Source organism: Engystomops pustulosus, chromosome 9, assembly GCF_040894005.1.
Source record: "Engystomops pustulosus chromosome 9, aEngPut4.maternal, whole genome shotgun sequence".
In the NCBI taxonomy this organism is placed as follows: domain Eukaryota; kingdom Metazoa; phylum Chordata; class Amphibia; order Anura; family Leptodactylidae; genus Engystomops; species Engystomops pustulosus.
In genome coordinates this window covers 50,369,093-50,394,908 of record NC_092419.1, presented here as the reverse complement: position 1 = coordinate 50,394,908, position 25,816 = coordinate 50,369,093, and the positions used below count along the sequence as shown (strand labels likewise).

At 36.7% G+C, this 25,816-nt stretch overlaps 1 protein-coding gene across 4 annotated transcripts in view; it reads left to right on the top strand.

The window, feature by feature from the left end:
- Window positions 1-25,431, top strand: part of GRIA3 (glutamate ionotropic receptor AMPA type subunit 3) — a 231,320-nt gene extending 205,889 nt beyond the window's left edge. The window contains exons 12-16 of one of the 4 annotated variants that reach the window (XR_011849648.1): window positions 4,124-4,322; window positions 5,984-6,231; window positions 7,039-7,153; window positions 11,702-11,816; window positions 17,406-17,545. Coding sequence is in view for 2 of the 4 variants with exons in the window: in XM_072123433.1 (XP_071979534.1) it covers window positions 4,124-4,322; window positions 5,984-6,231; window positions 11,702-11,816; window positions 17,406-17,651 (808 nt within the window). In the remaining 2 variants the exon portion in view is untranslated. Of the gene's footprint in view, window positions 1-4,123; window positions 4,323-5,983; window positions 6,232-7,038; window positions 7,154-11,701; window positions 11,817-17,405; window positions 17,654-18,973 lie in introns of those variants that run through there. The other 3 variants (XM_072123433.1, XM_072123432.1, XR_011849649.1) reach the window with 3 other exon arrangements.
- Window positions 25,432-25,816: the final 385 nt, after the last annotated feature.

The following is a 25,816-nucleotide window of genomic DNA, read 5'->3' as shown; positions in this document are numbered from 1 at the left end:
GGTTCAACCTCCGAGACCTTCATTTTTCTCCCAAGTAATCTGTTACATATGGATAATATTTTAGTAGAATACCCCAGGATTGATATTTTCCTTCTTTTACCCCTTTTCACATGTTTTTTTTCCGTTTGGTGCTTTTTCTTTTTCTGTTGCTATTGCACAAAACTGGTATTTAATCTGCTGTTGTGCATGTTTTTGCCCAGTTGGAAAGACCGGCAAATAAGCTTTGTGACATCACATGGAAAGCTTCAAATCTCTCCATTATTTCCAGTTTGCTTTCTCGGCATCGTAAAGTTTTTTGTCTCATTTGGTGAATTTGGTGTTTAAAGGAAAATAAGCATTTTTACATAACTAACCAATCTTAGCTACAAAATGTTTATCATATGAGAAGCTGCAAGGGGTTAAATTTTGTTTAGAATTAACAATTTTACCCAAATTCTGCCAAGTTGTCTTCATTTAAGAATCTAATAGTTTTTTTACACTCCCCAGTGCTCTACCTTCTGTATAACTGAGCTTTCTTTAGGATATAGAAGAGTTGCCTTTCCGTTTAATTACATTAACACGTCAACTCCAGCTCACATGGTCTTCACTTTCAAAAATGATTGCATCGTTAGATCATGTGACCAAGGCTGGATTTAGGCTGCTGTACTTAGGAGTTCCAGTCCCTAAGTCACTTGATGGAGTTTATGAGCTGTATCAACCAAGAAAGATGAATCACCTCAGTTCAGCAGCTTGAATCCAGTGTATCAAAATGATATTCCTGCTCTGTTTCAGGGGTCTCTCCCTCCCAACAGCTAGTGCATCATTAGATAATATGACTGGTTAGTTCATTGTAATTGATTAGGAATGAAATGCTTCTGGGTCAGATATTTAGGAGACAGAGAACCAGGGAGGTGTCCAGAATTTTCTGCATAGCTGCTTAAAGGAAGTTAAGAAGAAAACCCCTCTTAGAATTTGGCTACAAGGGTGAGATTCCAAGGAATTCCAGCTTAAAACCTAATTTGCCAGATGATATTGCAGCCCTAAAGGAAGGTCTATACAGGGTTTCCCTCTTTATGATACTTAAGTGATCTAATACAACATGATAGTAATTGTTTTATGGGACAACCTCTCATACAAAGAGTGTAGCTTCAGTTTACGACAAACACTGAATCAGTGCAAGGCCAGAAATCTGTAGAGTATTGCATTTTATGAATCATTTGTATGTTTTCCTTTTTTCATATCACTGCATACATTCTTCATTTTGTTAACATTCACTTTATTTTTCTGCTTCCTTTTGTCATCCTCTTTCAAGGTATGCAGATTTATTTTATGTATTTATTTTGCTTTGTTTTCTTTTTACCACCCTACATTATTTAGACCAATAAAAAAAAGAGTGACTGTATAAGCCAAACCAAATATAAGCCGACGTACCTAATAGTACATCAAAAATACTGGGAAAACTTATTGACTTGAGTATAAGCCTAGGGTAGGAAATCCAGCAACTACTTGTAAATTTCAGATATAAGAAGATACCAAATAAAACCTAGTACCTAGGATTACCCCTTAGATTTAAATTGCGCCACCTTACAATTAAATATTATTATATCCCTGGTTGCTATTACAAAAAAATTTAGCTTAACCATTTCTACATCATCCGCTTGTCTTCTCTGTGCAGTGGACAGGAGTTGGGATTGACGGCAATCACGTAGCAGTGCATTCTGGGTCGGAGAGCAACATGCACCAAAGAAGCCTCCTGGACAAATCATACTTTCATTGTCAATATTATCTGCATCTTAACCCCTTAACGACTTGGCCTTTTTTAATTTTTTCACTCACCACCTTCAAAAATCTATAACTTTTACAATTTTCACTGTGCACCCCAAATGACAGGTCTAATTTATTCTTTGGGTCGGTACGATCACGTGGATACCAAATTTGTATAGCTTTTATAATGTTTTCATACATTTAAAAAAATTAAAACCTCCTGTACAAAATTTTTTTGGGGGGATTTTGCCATCTTCTGGCGCCAATAACTTTTTCATACTTTGGTGTATGGAGCTGTGGGTAGTGTCATTTTTTGCAAATTTTGATGGCGTTTTCATTGCTATTTTTGGGACTGTGTGACCTTTTGATCACTTTTTATTAATTTTTTTATATTTTTCAAAATGGCAAAAAAATGCCATTTTCGACTTTGGACGCTATTTTACGTTACGGGGTTAAACGCAGTGAAAAACCGTTATTATATTTTGATAGAATGGACATTTTCGGACGTGGCAATACCTACTGTGTTTATGATTTTTACTGTTTATTTATATTTATATCAGTTCTAGGGAAAGGGGGGTGATTTGAATTGTTAGGTTTTTTTTATTATAATTTTTTTTGTTAAACTTTTTTTTATTTTTACTTTTACTATTTATCAGACTCCTTAGGGTACTTCAACCCTAGGTTGGCTTGTACAGATTTATAAAGTATCGTCAAATATAGTTGCGTAATTTCACCTTTATATATAAGGGAGAGTCTAAGTGGTGAATAAAATATAACTTTTAATGTAGCAATGCTAAAAAAATGAATAAAAATAGTGCAAAGGTATAAGTTACGGTTACTCCTATAACAAAAATGACTGCCTAAAAAGTCATGTGTCTAAATTTCTGGTGTCCTTACTAACCGTGAGCAGTCTATCAGTAATTTTTACATAAGTAGAACTGATCTCTAAACGGTGCGAACTCACCAGAAGTAGTGCTAGGACCAAAAGCGGGGCACCATCGTCCAGACCTTTTCGTGTTGTCTATGCAGGTTGGAGTTGGTGTAGATAATCCAATCGGTGGTCCAAACGAAGTCACGGAGGAACAGTGCAGGTTGTTTGTAGAGTATGCACAAGGATACAACTCTCAAGAGGGAAGAAGGACAGATACGGATATCGTGCAGTACTGACCCTATTAATCCCTGATGAGACAGATAGCTATTATTCCCTGTGCAACCTGACCTCGGAGCCGCAGCCCTATGAAGCTGCCACCCCGACAGGAACCTATCCCTGGTAAATCTGGCCCTGTTAAAAGCCTAGACGTCCAGGGGAAGGTATGTACAAGTATATTTCATGGAGTTATCAGGTGGAAGTCCCAACATGTCATGTTTCGCCTTACTTGAGGCTCATCAGGGGACATATATAACGCAGCCACCTTGAACAATAACAAGGGTGCTGTGTGAGAAGATGTCTCCTTTCCGGGAAATAGGTATTTATCCCGAGGGAGTATATCCTGTTGGCGGTGCTTTCAGTGAGGAGCATCCGCTGTCTTGAGTGAACCAGTGGGTCATTTTTGTTATAGGTGTAACCCTAGGTTGTCTGATCGATCCTACCATATACTGCCATACTGCAGTATGGCAGTATATGTGGATTTTACTGTCCATGCATTACAATGTGCAATTAGTACGGTGCGTGTCTGGAAGGGGTTAAAGACACAGATACCATTGACTGTGGTAATTACCATGATAATCCTCCAGCAGCCAGGTCCAGGCACATCAAGTTTGATCATAAACACAGATAGGGGCCTCCTGGGAGCACTGAGGCCCCTGCTATAATGTCCGAGCCTGCCCTCACTTCAGTATAAGCCGAGGTGGCTTTTCTTAACACAAAAAATGTGTTGCAAAACTTGGTTTATACTCAAGTATATAAGTTAAATAAAAAATGTGAATATTACTCCTGAATATTATAGCTACAGAATTGGATATTATGTTCACGTCATCATAACAAAGTTAGAGAGATGACATTTTGACATTGACATCCGTGCACAAACGTTCTGGTTGTGCTATGCAAGACACGTTGAAATGTACACATATGGAAAAGTTTTCAAATTGCAAAAAATTATGTAAAATTTTTTTCATAATAAAAACTCATGTAAACTTATAAATCATGAATTATTTTGGATTATTTAGTATTTCCACTTCAACAGATAATATTCTTACAATACAGGGTGCTACATAGAACAGTTTAATGATTGCCCTAGTTTTTTGTAGGAAGGAAAACTGGACTTGGGGGATAAATGTTTATACCTACTGTTCAAACACCTGCCACTACTATGATATATGAGAAGTCATTTGGACCGTACCAGATTATCTGGATTAATATCTAATCTACTTTTTTTTGCAGATCTCTCTCTGGGCGAATAGTTGGAGGAGTGTGGTGGTTCTTCACTTTGATTATAATCTCCTCCTATACTGCCAACCTAGCTGCTTTCCTTACAGTGGAAAGGATGGTGTCACCCATTGAGAGTGCAGAAGATTTGGCTAAACAAACAGAAATAGCATATGGCACTTTGGATTCTGGCTCTACCAAAGAATTTTTTAGGGTATGCAATTTGTTACTGATATTGTCTTAAGTTTGTTTGTTAAAACAAAATACATTGGGGGAAATGTATCTGTCTACATTAGAATGATGTCATAGTTTGCACAAAAAAACAGTCTGCACTACATTTATAAAGGGTTTTAGACAGTTTTCTGGCTCTCACATGACCTGTGAAAAGGGGCTGTGACACTGAGTAATGCTATACCTATTGGGCTATCAAGACCAGAGAAGGAGGTAGGGTGAATATACTGAAAAAAATTTACTGAAAGCAATGCCCATCAAGGACCTCCTTGGTATTTTATTAGGAGGCAGATTTTAAATAAATAAAGTATGTTTTTTTCTTTTACGCCTGTATTAACTCATCTAGGACCACCCGCTGACGATAGACATCAAGACGTTGCTGCAGTTTTCTACTGCTCCCGCGCTAGCCACTAGAGCAGAGACACCTGGAGACCCTAGGGAGAAGTAATAAATATTCATAAAAAATTCAATGACTTGTTCCCATATAATAAAAAAAAAATCTACTACACTACTACACTACAAAAAGCATCGCACTAGTTGCACCGTTTCCTGGAGATTTTACACATTATATATCAAAATGACCAAAACAAAATAGGGAATTCATAATGTTTATTTTGAGCTAATTTGAAAATTACCAAAAAGCCTTTTTTTCGCTTATTACCTCAAATAAAAATGAAAAAAAAATGTTTCAACTTTTATTACCTTTTTAACTAGTTCTATGTGTCCTGAAAAGAAAAACACTGCAAAAAAATTAAGGTAGCACACAAAAAGTTATGGCCCTTAAATCAGTGCTTACGAAAATTCGATAAAAATGCCCGGTCACTAGAGCCTTTTCAGACCTCATCAGCAAGTGGTTAAGTCAGGATTTAATATGATTTTCCGGTTTATTAATATAGATTTTTAAGGTGATAAGAAAGCAAGCCCTGACATAAAAAGTTATGTTCAATCTTACCAATCCTCCCCTCAATGGACAGTAAACGCATGGTGAACCATTCACTGGTTGAGGTAGACCACCAGCACAAACATTGATTGTCAAGAGGCACCAACCAGGACAAACTAGGGAGCACTGAACCAGAGCACCGTGGAAACCTGCATGATTACCAATAATAATTACCAATAGTATATTCAACAGATTTTAGGTCTGTTGTTAGGCTACCCTTAAAGGGGTATTTCCTGTGTGAAAATAATTTCTCATAAATGTTGCTATGTTGTCCCTTAGAAACGAGATAGCTTCCTCGGATACGACCACCTCACATTTTGGCAGCAGTGGCCAGACATGCGCTATTGAGCCTTGCCTGACCACCTGGCTTCAGCGTTCATTTCCACAGGACGGCTGTAGGACCTGCAGTAACTCCAGAAAAATGACATATACAAACACCCTTTGTGTCTTTGTCCAATCCCTCCAGAAGAGGTGGCCATATCCAAGGACACATTCTTGTTTCTAAGGGACCATATTTCTACATTTATAAGAAATTATCTTCACACAGGTAAATTTTTTTAATAACATCTTATTGAAGAAAAGTTTATATATGGAAGATTAATGAAATTGAATGTGAATGCCAACACGATAATACCCCTTTAACTATGGTTATTTTTTATGTTAACTTGTCATAACTCATGAATCTCTTAATTGATTAATTTCAGAGATCAAAGATAGCAGTATATGAGAAAATGTGGTCATACATGAAGTCTGCAGAACCCTCTGTGTTTACGAAAACAACAGATGATGGTGTGGCTCGTGTTCGGAAGTCGAAAGGAAAGTTTGCCTTCTTACTGGAGTCTACAATGAATGAATACATCGAGCAGAGAAAGCCATGTGACACCATGAAAGTTGGCGGCAACCTGGATTCTAAAGGATATGGAGTGGCAACCCCAAAAGGCTCAGCATTAAGGTGGGTGGAATAATATAACAATATTTGTGTTGTTATAGTATTCCACCTTCCCTGATGTATTTTATTGTTCTTTACTTTCTTGTGGATGTTTGAGGTAACATGGTTTACTTTTAACATGGCAGGATGGTAAATGGTATAATTTACTTTTTCATTTATTTTTCATTTATTTCTTTGTGTGTTGTGTTTTTGTTTGTTATATTTCTTAAACCAATGGCTTTTTCAATTTAAATGTTAAAAGCCACATTCAATTACCATTTGCTTAGTGTTTTTGCATGCTTTGGTGTTTGTGTTAATTTCCCTGGAAAACAAATATCCACCCCTCCCCGGTCCTGCATTGTTTTTCTATGTATACAGCCCCCTTCCACAGCACAAGCCACCTTATTATATCCCAATCTAGTATCTGGTGTTGTTACCTTTATAGATTTATGTAAAGCCCTAGACAATTTGTCCTCTTGTGCTCCTTTTAACATATTACGATTTCCTTAGTAGAGATGTGCGATTTTTGCTGAATTTCAACAAATTCAGATGCAACTTCTTACTTAAAACAAATAGATATATCTATATTGTTCTATATCATTCTAAGAATTACCTATTGAGTGAAAACCTATATTTTTCTACTTTGCTTTCAAAAATGCACCATAAACTGGTGAAACTATTGCATGACTTTATTTGATTTAAAAAACATTTATAGAAAAGGCAAATTTAACAGTAACAAAATACATGCAGTATATTTTGAGACATTCGCACAACTCTATTCCTAAAAGCCTTTTGTACATTTTCTTACAAGTTATGTTTTATCGTTTCAAGAAATGCTGTTAACCTGGCAGTATTAAAACTGAATGAGCAAGGACTCTTGGACAAATTGAAAAACAAATGGTGGTACGACAAAGGAGAATGCGGCAGCGGGGGAGGTGACTCCAAGGTCAGCCTCAATGTCACCACAATCGGGTACCTTAGTCAAGAGTAATCGGCAAGACTGTTATTTTGGTAAAGATAAAATAAGTAAAATTGGTAATATAGTAATAAACCAATGGATCATTATATCCATTATATTAATATGAGCTTTGGGATTTACACTTACAAATGAAGAATGGTTAGTGTACAGCTTTGGATGCCTTTTCCACTCAGAAATTTAATATTTGGAGTTATTGGTCACAAAATATACAAGGTGGATGCAAAAGATTGTTTATTCAACACAGTATATGGTTTCTTGATCAATGATATCTATAAGAACAATCAAGTCTATGAAGAGGTTGTACCCCCCCCCCTCTTATTTGTTTTAAGACAAGCAGAAAAACAGGCCTAGTAGCCTAATACTGAGGTCTACCGTAATTTTAAATGATAATATTTGGTCACCAGCAACTTGTTAATGATGGCCTTCTTCGACCAGGAAGACACAAACCATAACAAATAAGTTGCTTATTTTTAAGATTCACTATAGTCTCTGATAATGTTCTTCCGTCATCAACTTCTTTGTCAAATAATGAGAACTTTTTATCATCCAAGTTAAGTTGAAGAATTTTATAATTCTCAGCAGAGACTGACACTCAGACAGGTTTATATTGAGAAAATGCAATTTGACTCTTTTCACCCTGCCTGTAATAGAATCTGCAACTTACAGCAATGTCATTTGAGGAAACTTATAGCAAATGTGGCTAAAATAGGGAGTGGCCCATAGCAGGCTGGGTAACTTAGAAAAAACATCCCATGCAAATTAACCCACCCCAAATAAATACTTTATTAAGACTATTATTAAAAAGCATTGCCCTTATCCCTAAATGGTTCCTTTCCATGGCATGTTAGAAAATCAGCTTGTTTACTTACATTCAACTCATCTGATGTGATTCCAACTATAGTAATGGGGTCCAGTATATACAGAGTTCACTGTACTGCTGTACCTCCTTGTTCCTGATTGACAGGTCTTCCTGCTACAGAACATGCTGCTGTGTGGAATATTGAGAGAGAGCTCCCTTACATTATTGAACACTGCATGTCATGTGACCAGCTCGTCATCTAAAGTCCTGTTACATTTGCAACGTCTACCCCATGTATGTATCTGATCACTTTAAATCAAAGAATGCCCTTAAGGAAGCATGGCGAGAAGTAGAAGTCCATGTAGGTATGCTGTGATCATGCCATGATGCCACCATGTGATCAGATACATACATGGGGTAGATGTTACAAACGAAACTGGATAAAGAAGCTTAGATTACATCACCCTGGTCATGTGACATGCTGAGAAGAAGCATGAGACATAGGGAGGAGTAGGTGCAAGGGTCCTTCTGATGCCAGGTAATATAAGAAGTAGGAGCACATTTACTTACCAGGTCACTCGAGTTCACTGAAAGTGCATTGTCTGTCTATAATGCAGCGATTCAATAAGATCATTCGCCTGAAATCATGAATGGGTGACGCTCAGGTCCGACAGAGTTCACCATCTCTTTTGTGGTGCTTCTTTAACATACAGCATGCTACACAATTTGAAAGTTAAATACGGTGCTGGGTCCGCATCAGTTGGATTGTCCGACGACGCGGCCACTAATTTGTGTTGCATGGAAGCCAGCGCAGCTGCGCCCCAAAGGCTGCAATCTGAACCCAAGAACAATCTAATTAAATTGCGTTGCAAAGCCCAAATAAATGTGCCCAATAGTTGCCTTATTGGGGGTGTAAGGAAAACAATTTTTAGATAAAAGAAGAATGTCAGTTAGTTAGACAGGATCCATGAGAACCTATCACTAGCTGTATTTATAAAAATGTTTTGATAGGTTCCTTTTAAAGAATCTACTGCTCCATTTAATATTACTGCTTTCTATCCATGTATGGTCAGTGGCAAAGGGAATTTGTACTATTGTGCAAATGATTGTATGTAAATCAGTAAATGACATACCTTTGTAGTCTCTAAGCTGTGATCTTGGATGTATGACTGCAGAACAATGGTATGTTAACTTACATGACATCCTTCCATTTGTTGTTGGACCTATGAGCACAGCAGAGTATTACAGTCTTATAGCTGCAGACCAGGATTTTTCCTTTTGGGATAAATATTTGTGATTGGGAATCAGTGTGTGAGAAGTGTAGGTCTACCTGGGCTTCTGCATACAGTAATAATATGAATAGTCTGTATGAGGTTGTGCTAAATAAAAATCAATGGGACTATTTTACATACATGGACACCCACTGTCTGTTCATTCTTCTGATCATGGGAGTCGCATGGTTGGAGTTTCAATAACCACTACTTTCTCACATCAGTATTTTTATCAATATTGGTTGTGGACTGGTTGTGGTTGTGGACCCTACATATAACAAATATAATGAAGAGACAGGTTCCTTTATTGTTGTTTTTAACACATTCCAGTGTTTGGTTTGCAAATACTGATGAAGGTGGATTTTGGTTAAGTTGTCACTGCACCACTCCATAAAGCTCCGTTACAGTGGCAGAAAAACATGGCTGCTTTCTCCCAGAATAGTTCCTCACCTATCCTAATAATAATAATTCTTTATTTACCGTATATACTCGAGTATAAGCCGACCCGAGTATAAGCCGAGACCCCTAATTTTACCACCAAAAACTGGGAAAAACTACTGACTCCAGTATAAGCCGAGGGTGGGAAATGCATTGGTCAAACCCCCCCCCAGTAGTAAACAGCCTGCCAGCCCCCAGTAGTATACAGCCTGCCAGCCCCCAGTAGTATACAGCCTGCCAGCCCCCAGTAGTATACAGCCTGCCAGCCCCCATGTAGTATACAGCAGCCCCTAGTAGTATACAGCAGCCCCTAGTAGTATACAGCAGCCCACAGTAGTATACAGCAGCCCCTAGTAGTATACAGCAGCCCACAGTAGTATACAGCAGCCCACAGTAGTATACAGCAGCCCACAGTAGTATACAGAAGCCCCTAGTAGTATACAGCCAGCCTGCCCCCACGGCCCTTAAAAAAATAAACTTATATACTCACCCTCCGATGTCAGCGCGGCTCCCCGATGTCGGCGCGACTTACCGATGTCCCCGATGTCAGTGCGTCCCGTCTTCTTTCTTCTCCACGGCTCCTCTTCTCTCTTCCGGCATGGACGCGGCCATCTCTTCTTCTAGCAGACGCATACTATGACGCGGCCGCTGCTGACGTCATAGTATGCGCGGCCACTAAGAAGACATGGCCGCGTCCATGACGGAAGATAGAAGAAAGAAGAAGAGCCGCGGAGAAGAAAGAAGATGGGGCGCGCTGACATCGGGGACATCGGTAAGTCGCGCCGACATCGGGGAGCCGCGCTGACATCGGAGGGTGAGTATTTAAGTTTATTTTTTTTTAAGTGGGTAATTTTTTTTTTGTTATAGACTCGTGTATAAGCCGAGGGGACGTTTTTCAGCACATTTTTTGTGCTGAAAAACTCGGCTTATACACGAGTATATACGGTATATAGCGCAGACAGATTATGCAGCGCTGCACAGAACTTGCCAAATAAGTCCCTGTACTTGGAGCTCACAATCTAATCAACCTACCAGTATATTTTGGAGTGTGGGAGGAAACCGGAGGACAAAGAGGAAACCCACACAGTCACTGAGAGAACATACAAACTCTTTGCAGATGTTGACCTGGATGGGACTTGAGCCCAGGACCCCAGCCTTGCGTTGCAAGGCTGTAATGCTAAATCCCTGGGTTGCGTGGTATCACATTTTGGCTATGATGATTGGATTGGGTCTAAGGTGCAATAATATTTAGAAATATGTGAAAAAGTGTGTTGTTATTTTTAAAAGAAAGTATCCATGTTTTTAAAATCCCATACAACCCCTTTTAGGTATGTTTTTTTGCAACATTTCTGGTGCACATCGAAGTTGCATTGATTGTAATGCAGAAACTATCAGAGTCCTCCCTTATCCTGGGCAGTTTCAGAGCGGGAACTTTGCAAGCTGTGTGAATATACTCCAAGTCTGGAGACTTATTTGGTATATTGTTTTATACTTTAATATGTTTATTTGTATGAACCTCCAATACAGGAGAGAGTTCAGGGACAGCAGCCTTTTGATTAATAGACAATAATACAGAAAATTATGATTTTGAAAAAGTAATTTGACTATTGTGATTGAAATGGTTACCTAAGAGACGACAGAACAGAACATGCTAATACAATTAATATTCTGCAAATCTCTCAGTGGAAAAGATATCCTGGCTGATCCTTACATTCATCCTAAAAATGACCTAATTCTTTCTAAGCACAGTATGGTGTCAATTTATTATTAGTTTCTGTTATTCCTTTAACAGTGTGTGCCGATTACTCAAAGCGATATAGGCAGGACCTGGTAATTTAGTGTCACTTGTAGTGTTAAAACTAAGGTGATATTCAGGTTGCCTGCAGTTCAAGATCTTTGTGTCCAGGGTCCCTGCTTTATCGCTTTGTATAGTATGAAAATAGTTTTAAGATTGAATAACATAAAATAACATAATATAATGTTATTTATGTTATTTCCCACGTGAAGAACTCCCGTAAACCTTGCAGTATTGAAACTCAGTGAACAAGGCATCTTAGACAAGCTGAAAAACAAATGGTGGTACGATAAGGGTGAATGTGGAGCCAAGGACTCCGGAAGTAAGGTCAGTCGCAGAAGGTCTTTTGAATTGATTAGAAGTCCCATTCTGACTCACCCTTCATGCACACAGTTTTATTTCTTTTAAAGCACAGTCCAGAAATATTAAAAACCAGTGGACACTGACAAAGCAAGAATCACAGTCATCTCTTTAAACTCAATGGGGAAGATTTACTAATCCATGATGATCCCAGATCTTAACATCACTGAGAACCATCAATTACCCCCAGCAGACAAAGCTTAGTAAACATCTTCTAATAACAAAATATTACATTAAAAAGTCTACATAGTAATATCAACAAGGGTAACTTAAAGGGAACCTACCACCCCGACTCTACCTATAAAGGTAGAAGGGGTGGTAGGTGGATGAATGGGACGTGAGGATAGCCCTTTTTTGGGCTAATCCTCACGTCCCGGGTGTCTTTTACAAAACTTTGGAGGCATATGTAAATTTTTTTATGTGGCTACTGGGGCGTGGAGTAGCTGGACATGAGGCTACTAGTCGTGGCTACTCCACGCCCCAGTAGCCACGTTACTCCACCTACCATTTAATCTTCGGCGCGCCCTCGTCCTGGTCCCCTGCGTTCTACCATTTAACCTTCAGCTGTGGCTCCGGGGCCAGAGCTACTGCGCATGTGCAGAACGCAGGGGACCCGGACGAGGGCGCTCAGCTACGAGGAGCTGCGTGCCGAAGATTAAATGGCAACGTGGCTACTGGGGCATGGAGTAGCCGCGACTAGTAGCCTCATGTCCGGCTTCTCCACGCCCCAGTAGCCGCATAAAAAAATTTACATATGCCTCCAATAAAGTTTTGTAAAAGACACCCGGGACGTGAGGATTAGCCCAAAAAAGGGCTATCCTCACGTCCCATTCATCCACCTACCACTCCTTCTACCTTTATAGGTAGAATCGGGGTGGTAGGTTCCCTTTAATGAAAATCGAAATACTCAAACTTCATTACTGTCATGTTTTTTCTCCAATGGGGTGGATTTATAAAGCCAATAAGGAATACGTTGAGGTTAACAACCTATTGTAAAGGGTTTCCCTAGTACATGCACTCTTGCAACTGCTAACTTTCTTAGGAATTTCCTTCCGGCCACTTACAGCTGTTGATGGACACCTCCAAGACCTGCACTAACACTGATGTAAATCTTTCCCTAAAAACATGGCAAAAGCAGTTCATCTCCAGACTGTGAGGTTGTCTCTTAAAAAATACCTCTTAATCTTGTAGCACATCCTTTGGCCATCCTTGGGTTTAATAGTGGCACAGTATTTATCATATTGTGCTACGCCCTGCTGAAAAGGAATGACTTAATTCAAATAATATAAAACACAAATAACAGTTTTCAGTGGACAGTGAGCAGTGGGCCTATAATGAATTTTCTATGAAAATGGTGATCCATGTATAGATTTGTACCTGTACTTTTGGTTTTAGAGATAACAGAATAAGTGGCAAGTCATGACCTTTGAAATAAAACATAATTTTGTTTCTCAGAAGAGATTCATGCTATATGTTTTCTGTGCCCACCCAGTGGATGTGATGGGGAAACTTTCAAGATTTTGCTGAACACATATTGTTAGACACAGCTGTACAGTTTTATGCAAGTAAATACAGAAGACTATAACATCTTAAATCTTAACTTAGGATCTGTTTCCCAACTTAACTTACAGCAGTGCTGTAGCAAGTGCAAGCTCATAGGTTTGGAAGAAAGGGCAGTATGCGCCAGTTGCAAAGTCCACTTTTAATCACAACCGATCAAAGAGTTCTGAGATAGTATAGCCAACTATCAATCATCTGTCATCTGTATAAATTGTTTAACATTTCTTTAACGTAACATTAAATTTTTTTTTTTTTAATAAACTTTTTATTAATTTTGTAAACATACAGATACACATATACACAAAATCACGACAAATGTTGCCATATATGTTGAATCTTTCCAGAGTGAGTTAAAGCGTTGTTGGTTCAAGTTCGTATTCTTTTGCTGTTGTTAGCTAAGTTCGCCCTGTAGAAATCTGGGTATCCAGTATAGATTACAAAACCAACTTAACTAATCCAAGTGAAGAAAGACAATTTTGTGCTATATTCCTGAGCAAAAAAAGTTCGAATTTGAAGGATCTTCAAATAAAATATTTCCCTATTGCCCTAAATATACCACCTTTTTGCCCCAATATCAATTCTTGTGCAACATAATTTAGCTATGCTATCGATATCTTATATTAATAGTGATTAGTGCTGCTTGAGATACAGTCGAACTGCATCAATAACAAACTATATCAACACATACAGTATTCCTTAGCACAGGAAATTATGTGAGATGCTATATCAAAAAAATGCTTGCAAAGGCAATCTCCAATCTAACTAGTTCCCTATACTTTCCTGTTTTGAAGTCATTGTATCTTGTCATCAATGTCTACAGTTCAGGATCTTTTCCTTCTAGGAAAGACTTAACTGGTTTGGCTATTCTTTACGGTGAAACTGCGAATGGCTCATTAAATCATTATGTCACAAGGCTTCTTAAAAGTCAGACATTGATGTATAGAGAGCTGTAGTACTGAAGGCAATTTTTTTAAAACCGAAATTTACATAACGTCAGTTTCAACCATAAAAAGGAACCTATCATCAGTAACCCTTTTTTGGCTCCCCAATGTCCCCATATGGAATAGTGTGCACCAAAGTGTTTTTATGATAAAACTGTCTTTTTCCAATAAAAAAAACTTTAGATAAAAGATTGCTCTGCAGAGAGAAAGGTAGTGTTCCGTGCCCCATGGGAGTGACCAGTGATGAGAAGTTTCCCCAGATTTCCAATAAAAAAGCACCCATATCTCTCCTATTTGAAATAAATGCATGACGGAGTGGTTTCCCAAGGGTGGGAAACCACTTCTCACTGGCCACTCCCTTGGAACAAGGGACACTGCTTTGAGGAGGGAAAGGTAAACTTTCATCTAACTTTACTTTTGATTGTCCCCATGTGTTTTTATAATAAAACTGGCATTTTCCAATGTGTACACTATTCTCCATGGGGACATAAAGTAGCTAGAAAAAGGGCTCCTGATGACAGGTTCCCTTTAATACTTTGTAAAACACAGTTTCGACAGTCTCCGTTATCAAATTTCAATGAAATCAAGCAAAGTCTTTGTAGGGGCAATTCCCAATTTTTTTTTAGTTTTGAAGTTTGATTTTATTGTTATTAACATTTTAAAATGTTATTTTTGAGGATTTATGACCATTTTTAACAATTATTTTTGCAAGTACTCATGCAAAGCTACAAAACTCATCTTCTTTTCAGTTTATTGTAGTAGTCATTGTTGCATATTCACAGTAGCATGTATATTTATAAACAAAAGAGGTGCTTTATTGGGTTTGCTTTAACCTAGCAATATTCACCCATTAACCCATGGAATCATGAAATATATGACCAAAATATCCCAGTGCAAACAATTTCCAATGGTAAATAATTTTAACAGGTTTTCCAGGATTGGAAATTACTATCAAACTAGTTTAGGATATGACATTTAGCTCCAGCAACTGATACATAGAGAATGGAACTGAACTCAAATCTCTGGGGGCGACTTATCACCACACTGATTTCTATTACTTTTCTTTTTGACCTATTTGTCCCAGTGGAGACTTATTTGTCCCAGTGGAAACTTATGAGTCCAAGTTGAGACTTATTTGCCCCAGCTGAGACGTATTTGTCCCAGTTTTGTCTAAGACAAATAAGTTTCAAAAAGTTGCAAATGAAACCAGGAAAGTTGGTAATAGATCACTCCCACTGTATCTTAACTTAAATTCAAATTAACGTGAGCTGATCTGCAGTAACCTGGTCTACCACTACACAGAGAATAGAGCTGCCAGTTTCCGCTTGTCAACGGGCTAGAAATACTGACCTGTGGGAGTGCTGGGTATTGGACTCCACTAATTTGATAGATTTTAGCCTTCACAAGCATGTTAAATATGTATCAAAATGTGAAGACAAATCTCATACTGGGTCAATATCCATCACTTCAAAGCAGCAATGTTTTCACTTCTGTTGACATTACATAGTAAATCTACCCCATTGTGTGAAAGGGATGAAAGCATGTAATAGATAAGTATCCTGAGGGTCTTGACTTGTAGGAATTTTATATTTTAGTAATGACATTGAGCACCGCTCAGTTCATCTCACCCATATATCTCAGTATTTGTTCCTATAAAAGACAATACATTTTTAAATAAAAAATTTTAAAAAATATTTACTCCCAAATACCGTATTTTTCGGACTATAAGGCGCACCAGTTTATAAGGCGCACTTAATTATAAGGATAAATGACCAGAAGGTGTTAGACCTGTGCACAGTTCAAGGCAGGTGTTGTCTGTAGATATGGTTCATATATAAGGTGCACTGGACTATAAGGTGCACCTTTAATTTCTGAGAAAATCAAAGTATTTTTTTGTGCGCCTTATAGTCCGAAAAATGTGGTAATATTATTTTCACTTTCCTTTAAATCAATTTTATTTTAATGATGAAGGCTAAATAGTAATATATGAGATATTATATTTCACCACATTTTTCATGAAAACATTTCAGTCCAATAACTTTTTGGATTCTAATTTTTTTTTAATTAGTATATGTATTTGACACTGTCCGTAGCTCACTCCATCAGCATTCATACATAATGTGTATTCACTTATCTTGCTGTTGTTGAGCCAGTGCAGTCAATTGAAATATTTTCTGCAAATGCAAAATAAATATATGAAGATATTAAAAATATTAATAAAACACAACTCGAATGACCCAAAATGGATTCATTCAGTTGGGATCATTCATGTAGTGATTTCATTAATAAATTCTGAGATCCATTATATTTTTATATGCTTATATTTTCATATATTGTAGTTTACACGATAAAAGGCAGTAAAGCAGTAAATGAATACATTTCAGGAGAATTAAGATGTATTATGGGATTAGCTTTTCTAGGGTATATCCGGATTTATGCCTGTTATCTTTTTTCTGTATAAGTTTTCAATCTGCATGAAAAAGATTATAGCTTAGAAATTCCAAGTACTGCATTAACCATAGCTTATCTGTAATATGGTTCATGTTTGCATTAAATACTCTTACATATTCACTACAAATTATCCTTATCCAGTGACATAAAGGTATATGCATGTCAGATCCCTAAGGTTATAACACAGAGACATAACTTTTGGGTCTCTGTTGCTTGTTGCTATGGCCAAGCATGACAGGTCATAGTTACATTGAATAGTAGAGAGATTTACATGATTTTTCTTAAAGTAACTAATTATTAGATTAAAATACAGAATGTTTAAATTTATGGAATGCATAGAATGTAAAATATTATGTGTTTCAAAGTATTAATTGTTATTCTTTTAAAATAGTGTTATTGAAAATCTTCATAATTTAAAAATAAAAATGCAGTAATGTATTATAGGGAATTATAGTGTATTATAGTGTTATAGGGAATTCATACTCATATGTGTGTGTGTATTGCCTTACCTCAGTTTGTAGCCTATATAGGGTAGAAGTCGATCCAAACTTTAATCTATTGTCATTTATTCAGTGACCCTAACAATGATGTTCATTTTTCTTAGGACAAGACAAGCGCCCTGAGTCTAAGTAATGTTGCAGGGGTGTTCTATATCCTTGTTGGAGGTCTTGGACTAGCCATGATGGTGGCTTTGATAGAATTCTGCTACAAATCACGAGCAGAATCCAAAAGAATGAAACTTACAAAGAATGCACAAAACTTTAAGCCTCCTCCTGCAACCAGCACCCAGAATTATGCTACATACAGAGAAGGTTATAATGTCTATGGAACAGAAAGCGTTAAAATTTAAGGGTATGATTGACTATAGTAATGACTTTACATTGTGATTGGTAGAAATGTGCATACTATATATTCTTACCCTCAGTTAGGCAAGTACACTATTGCTAATCTGTTTAATTAGCAAACGTGTCAGTAAAGTTGAAATAGCACAAATTAACCTTTAAATGACAGTTCAGTATGTGTATTGTGGCATACAATATGTAACTTCACCATAACAGCAAAGGAGGACAGCATCCAAATGGGACCCAAAATTAGGTTTTTAACACATATACCGCAGCTAGTGTTGAACTCAGCCAAAACCGAATTTTAACAGGTCCGTTCATCAATATATATAGCATTTGTTGACAGTTATAGCAGTTGTTGTTGCACTTTGTGAAACAAAAAAGTTGAAATTGCCAAAAATATTTATTGATAGGCTGTCATTAGGACATACCTTTATTATGGAAAATGTGACTTTATTACTTTATTATTGACTCCCTTGATAAAATTAAGGGAATACAATACTGGTTAAAATATACTTGAGGCTGAACCTTTTACCGAGCAACCCTATTTTCTTTCATATGGCTAAGCAACACTAGCAAAACTGCATGTACAGCTGTACTTCTACGCTGTCTCTGTGGCCCAGGAGTTTTTGTCACTGTGGCCCAGGAGCTGGACCATATGAAATCCATAAATGCATTCATTACCCAATTACTATCTTAATGACAGTCCATTTATGACTCTTTTTAAAAAACACATAAAAAAACTGCAATACAATACCAAAAAAGCAATAATTACTAAATAAACAACAAAAGGGCACCTCTCGCCATAACCAGCAACTTCAACTCTTTAATCCTTTAATAGGTTCCACTTCACTAATTTTCACAGTCTACATTTTCTACTCCAAACCCTACTATTTCAGGACAATTAATGTCTTTATTTTTTACCAAATGAGCTAAATATTATATCTACTGTCAAATGGGCGGCACCAGGCAGTCTGCTTGAACCCAAAGCTGCCAACTTGACTATACAAAGCCTAATTACCATATTGGTTGCTTAACCAATGGTACTGATTGCTCAGGAATGGTGGGGCTAGAGGAAAATATTCCAATTGTTCCACAATTAGTGGAGCCAAGCCAATGAAATGATGAAAAGAATTAAAGTGGGGAAAGTTGTCAAACTTAAGGAGTAAGTTACAATTATTTTTGACATTGTCACACGTTATATTGAAGTAATCTCAGTCTATTTGTCTTTGATGTTTGCAATAAAGCTTTTATATTAGCAGAATATTATAAAAATATGAATTACTGGTATTCTCTTCTATTTACCAAAGATATGTCTATTATATTGCAGATAACTATTGAGATGAGTCAAGTCATAGGGTGAGATGATGAAAATGAGGCTTCCTCCTACATCCTGAACACCTGAGCCAGTTAAACTCTTTCCTTGGTGTCGGGGATGACACAAACTGCTGATGGTGCAAAGAACTTTTAATAGAAAGAACAGATTTCTTTTTTCTTTCCTTCAGTGCCTTATGGAACATTCTGAGTCTCACAACAATGCAAACTATCACTGAAATGCTATTGCTTTGCTTGAAAAACAAAACTTTAACTGGCCACAAGACGAGATTCTCGTGTAAGAATATGTACTCATATAAAGAACAAGTTCTCTAAAAGCCATTGATTATTAGCACTCTACAGAGCCTCAGATGCTCTATATGCATTTTTTAAAGGTGCATTCACTCTTTTCCATAGTAGAAACACAGTCATTTAGTAGGTTTCATATTGTCTTTTCTCTACTGTAATTTTGTCCATGTTTCATTGAAATCACTCAAAGAAGAAGACCTATTATGACTTGTAAACTAGGATCAAAAGCTTTAGATTAATATGGCCTATTTATTGAAATACAGATCAGAAGAAAGAAAGGAGTGACTTTGTACTGACCCCATAGCAGTCCCTAAAAACATGAAAGTATGTCACAGTTGTGTGAAAAACAGGTTTGTGTCTAAGTTGACTTTAATGTTTGTGTAGAGTGAATGCACTTTTAAATTCACATGTGTTACATTTTATGTATTATTGTTATGTATGTGGTATGTTATGTTCTGTTACACTGGGGACTAACCATGTCTTTTGGGTTCTTCCGAAAGCTAAAATGTTCATAGGATAAAAAAATATCATCTGTTTTCATTAAAATATATGAATGTTGCATTCAGGGGTGAAAGAAACACAACCACAATTATTTCAGGTTATATATACATATATTTTTATACCTAAGATAGCCACCTAATTGAGATTAAGAGGTTATTTGGTTACTGTATTCACAGCTTTCATTTATCATCCTAAATTAAACCTGTGTATTTAGTCTGTATCTTAACTAAAAGCCAGTATGTGAATTTATTACATCTGGATATTACAATATATGCTATTATAATGTACACAATGCAGTAAACCGGTCAAAACAGCAACACGGAAGGAATGTTAATATTAGCCATATATCCTTTCTTTTATTTGCTGTCATTAATGTTCTGGAATTGATTACTTAAGAGCATAAGTATACTGTGACAAAAGAACATATGTAAATGGTTGATTTCTTACAGAAAATCCCTTTAATCGGAAAGCGTGATTCAGATGCCTATACAATTTTCCTCTACAAAGGAAATATGGTTATATATAGCTCATCTTAAAATCAAGGGAATCCATAAAATAGATGACCCAAACCTGCATTTCTGGCTTATAATGGGAGCCTCAAGTAGGACACATTGACATCTATAGGTCCTAGGAGATAGGATGCTACAGAATGCTAACCTCCTTTAAACATATTGATTCAATAAGCAACAAGTTGTTCTGATTTTAAAAGAAGATTGCTTTTAATTAACACATTCAGAACCCACACGTGTATATTCAGGCAAGCTCACCATTTCAACCTATAGGTATATATTGAAGTATTTTTAATTAAGAGAATAATGTCCATTGCACTTGACAACAAAAACACATAAAAGTCTATAACTAAACAAATGTTTGTTAAAGTATATTAATAATTATATTATAATATTGTAATTGCAGAACCAATTTCCACATAATGATATCATTTACACCTGATTATGGAATTACATAGTTAAGATCATGTGTTCTAATCAAAAAGGATTGATCAAACTATGAGAACAACCATTGATTCAAAAAATAAAATATATAAGACAACGGTCTCAATGTTCGATCCTATACATATACAGCATAACAAAAAATCAAGGGCATATATGCAGTAGATACCGTAACACACACTGCTGTAAAATACTAGCCAAGCAGAAAATACAGCACTGAACAGCAGAGCTGTAAGATCCTGGGAGTTAAAGTACTAAAGCTTGATACATTGACATGCGATGAAAATGTGTCAGTCCTGATCTCAAATTGCTTTGACCCTTGTGTGTTCTGTAAAATGTGCAATCCAATACAATATTACTTTAAGCTCTAGGTAAAATGTTCTTTCAAGGCGTTATATATAAAGTAGAAGAGCACAGTGAAAGTGATTGCTTTGAGTCCAGTTCAGCCTCCATTGCAACTAGTGAAAGAAAAAGTTTTACAACATATAATAGCATGTATATAATGCTTCATTGCTTCACGGAGTATTGAAGGTACCACAGACCAAAGGGGCATTTTACACAGACAATGAAACCGATACCTATGTGGGGTAAGTAAAGTAATAACCCATGATACAACAATAGGCACAACTGAATATTTGTCATACTGGACATATTACTGTTTTGCATATTGTATGTGCTCAGCACCGATTAAAGTAACTTATTTCTTAAATTGAATTTAAATTAGTCATAAAATTCATAAAACAATTTAAATCTTGTACCAGGACTCTCTATATTTTAAACTCTTTAGACACTAGTCATATATGGCACAGAAACCAGAATCAGAAATATGTAACCAATCTATTTCCCTTTTTTAGCCATTGCCTACTAAGACCACTGTTTTCAGTCTTAAAATATTCCCCTCCCTCTTTCAAGAGACAAAGATATCCTGGTAACATTTTGTTTTTAAGACACTTAAAACTTATCAAAATATTATTATTACTGGTGCACGGTCTTCAATTATCTGGCGCACCCTGCACTGCTCGGAAATTGGGCACCATCATTTTTAAGTACACCTTTAACATACAGCATGGGACACAATTCTGTCCAGTCGCTGTATTAAATGTGTTGCAAACTCTAACTAAGCACTAACACGCCCCTTTAGGTGCACATCTTTGTTGTCTTCTTGGCAAGGGGCAGGCGCGACACAAAACTGCTGTAAACACTTTATAAATACATTAGCAAGCTCCAAAGACGTTCTTTTTAGTGCCAGACAGAAACATGGTGCAGCCAGTTCAATAGATCTGGCCCAATATACATAAATGTCAGGCTGTTTCCACTCCCTCAACCTTCACTCAATGAGGTTACTTCTACTCTTATAAATGCCACAAGGAAGAAGACATTCTATACAGTCAAATGGGAGTTGATAACAGCTTTGTTAACATTTAATAATTTAACAACCATCAGTAAACCACACTATGAACTATGCCCAAAGTTTAAGGCCAACCTTAGGTGAACTTGGTCATGGATAAACATTACTTAGTTGTAAAACGTGGATTTAAACAAAATACCAGAAGAAGCAGAGAATTTACAAAACAAGAGGGCAGAGTGGTGGCCATTCTTATCACCTAGAGGCAGAAGGAAAGGGCCCAATCATTTTTCTTCACTGTGTTTTTGGCACTTAACTCTTCCCCTAATTCTGTTATAAAGGAACAAGAGCCTTGTATTCTGCATCCATCTTGCTGGCTCATGTAACCATTGTGGGCCTTAACCCTTTCCACAGGGTCTTCGAAGCCATTTGTACCAACGATCATTTCTTTACTTCACTCTGCAATAAATATAAATTGCTATCTTCAACTAAGGATCCACACTGTTCTTTTCATATCAGATTCTAGGCCAACTAACAAGAAAGGTATATTTTGTGGCAACCTATAAAAATATTCAAACTAAAAGGAAATTATTGTGAATATATAATTGACAAATAATGAAAACATTATTTAAAAAGTCTATTTTTCTATTTCTATACAAAATACCATGTCTTCCAGTTTTACTGCGCAATGCAAAACATAGACTTATGTCAGCGTCAAATGAATGCAACTTCAAAATTTCCACATATTACAACCTTGTTCCTTCAGGTTATGCTTGTGAATAATGTAAGATGGGCGATTTTTAAAGGTGTTACTGTGTTAGTATATCAAAAACATTTCAACATGGAAATTTTCATAAAATAAGTCAACAGTTCAAAACTAAAACACTTCTGACAAGTATAAAACAATATAGAGGAGCTTATTAAAGAAATTCACAGACTTATAAAAACCATAATCTAAGAAATGTATATGGTGTAGAAATACAAAAGTTACTGATGTGTACAATTCATAACATTTCTTTAAAGAGGAAATTGGCCTACTACACTATTACCAGGATGTTGTCAACCAGCTCAACAGCTTCACAATCACGTTACTTTCGAGGACCAGCTTGGTTGCCTCATCAAAAAAACACAACTTTGAAATCAGGTGTTAACTAGTTGTATAAAGTCAGGGAGGTGGAGAGTTTAATATAGTCAAGCTCTCCCCACCTCTAAACACCTTCTACCCTGTGATTGGCGTCATGAGCGGACTTCAGGATATCTGGTTAATGATTTCCCTGGACGCAGGGTCATCAATTACAGTGAAGGGGGCATTCAGAAGCAGAGAAAGCTTGACTTCAGTGTTAAACTCTCTACCTCCTTGACTTCATAAAATAAATTTACATCTCACTTCAAAGTTGATTTTCTGGATGATGCCACCACTCCAGGCCTCACCAGAAACATGATCTAAAAGCTGCTCGGCTGCTTGATAGCATACTGGTAATGGTTTATTTGGCCAATTTCTGATTATGGGTTCGCTTTAAATGTCCATTTATTTTGATTACCAATTTGTTTTTTTATACAATATTAAGTTATTTGTTTTATGTTTCAGACAATTAGGAATTACTGACTGAAACATTCAAAGTGTAAATTGAAAAAAAATAGTCTCTTAAAGTGTATTGAGATGGAAATTATATTTTGTTCATTCACCAACATGCATGGGACAAGGGAATCTCAAACCCAATATCAGTTTTGGTTACTTGCCCTTTAATTAAACTTGTTATTATTCTGCAGCACCAAAAAGAGATTACCCTCACTTTATTTCAAGGTTGTAGCTGGGAATGGGAACTAGATGTGCGATGGTTCTGGGTGCCAGGAGAATGAGAACAAGCCATGTTGTCTTGGCTCATGAATTACCTAAACATTTGCTCTAGGTAAAGCAAAGCTTAGCAATCAGTAATCTCATTATTATACTAGGGCTGAAAATTCTCAAATTTCCTTCAAAAACACTAAGGCCAACTTCATTAAGAGCCAATTATTTTATAATTACTTTTAAGGAGTATAGGAGTACATTTTTTCTAATACATAAAGGATGAACCTGTCGAAAAGTTGGTAAAGTTGGTGCTTAGTGAGAGTTAAACCCAGGAACCCAGTGCTAACCTATGAGCCACCATGCTGCCTATTATTCCTCATTCTTAGCTACCTTTAGAACTAGGAAGAACTCTAAATGTAACTCACATACATCAGCAGCATATAAACCTTTCATTAAACATCATTGTAACTGTCTTGTAATGATAATGCAGATATGTAATGTACTTTATTTCCAAAAATATATATATATATTAAGACTAGCCTTTTGATACCTTCTCAGCTGGAAGCACGTGGAAGAATATTGTATTATGGGTAACTTAACATGAAGGCCAGCTGGGAAATGGGACTCTCTTAAAATGGAACTGTGATTTTTATTTTCAAAGTCTTAATGCTATTAATATCCCATTATGGGAGAACAATGCTGTGCAGAAAATACTAAAAAAAACTATTGTTTTCTAGATGTTATTTAACTCTTTCTGTGATAGAGAAGCCAGTACCTATGATTTTGTGGCAGCATCTGTCAAGGAAAGTGTTAAAAATATAATTACGTTTATGAATGAAACATTACTTTTTCAGAGTGTGAGCTTCATACCGAAGCAGGGATGTTCGGTATTTTTTAATGGAGACAATGCATGTAAAAATTACTGATTGCTTACATTTTCCTGCTATAACTGCAACAATTCAGCAGTAGGACATTTGGGATATATATATATTTTCTTTGTATTTTAATGTTTCATTTGTTTCGTTTGAACTTCCTTTTTTAACTGCAGATTGGTGAGCAGTACAATTGCCAAGCAAACTTATGGCTGTAAAGAGATATAACTGCATGTGTGGACGGATTACTGAGCCTCATTTTAATGAGGCATGTACAAAGTTTTAATACATTTTGTAAATAAAATGTAAAGAAAATGGATTTTTAAGTTGGCATTGCTTGTCATTTTATATGGGGCAATCAAAAGCTATTGTTTCCTTTTACATATTTGAACATTTCCTCATGTAATGCACAGAGATGCAAAATATAAGATTCCTTCAGGCATGCATGAATTGTGTGACTAGTCTACATGAGCCATTTCGCTGTATCAGGAGGATTTATGGCTAGGTAAAGACAGCACTTGCCATTAGTCACCTTTAAGACATCTTGCATCAGCTCCTTTCATAGGCTTCTTCTATCATTTTCAAAGTATGGCATACATTTGTGTTACTACAAGAGCTTAAATTGTGTAAAAATATGCTTATTTTTTATGAGACATGGGGTTATAAACACTGTGATTATTGGCCAAAAATTAAAGTATAATAAACTGTCTTGTGCATCCATCTTACTGATTATGCTCCGTTCCCCCGCACCAATGTAGTTTTTTTCTCACTGCCCCAGCTTTCCACCACACATTTGAATTCATGTGAATAGAACTGCCCAGTTGTGACTGGACATTGGTTGTAAATGGCATTACAGAAGTCATGAGGGTGTTCAGGAAATGGGGGGTACAGTAGTCGCCCAGTGACTAGAAAAAAGGTTTAATCTCCAGAAGGAACAAGGCTTCTTTACTATAAGAATTTTTTAATGGCTGAGCTCAGGGCTGTTCACAGTAGAGACTGCAGATAGCTTCAAAAAGGGCTTAGATGCCTTGTTAGAGCTAAATAACATTGATGATTATATTACAATATAGAATTGTGTTCCCTTACAGCCCAT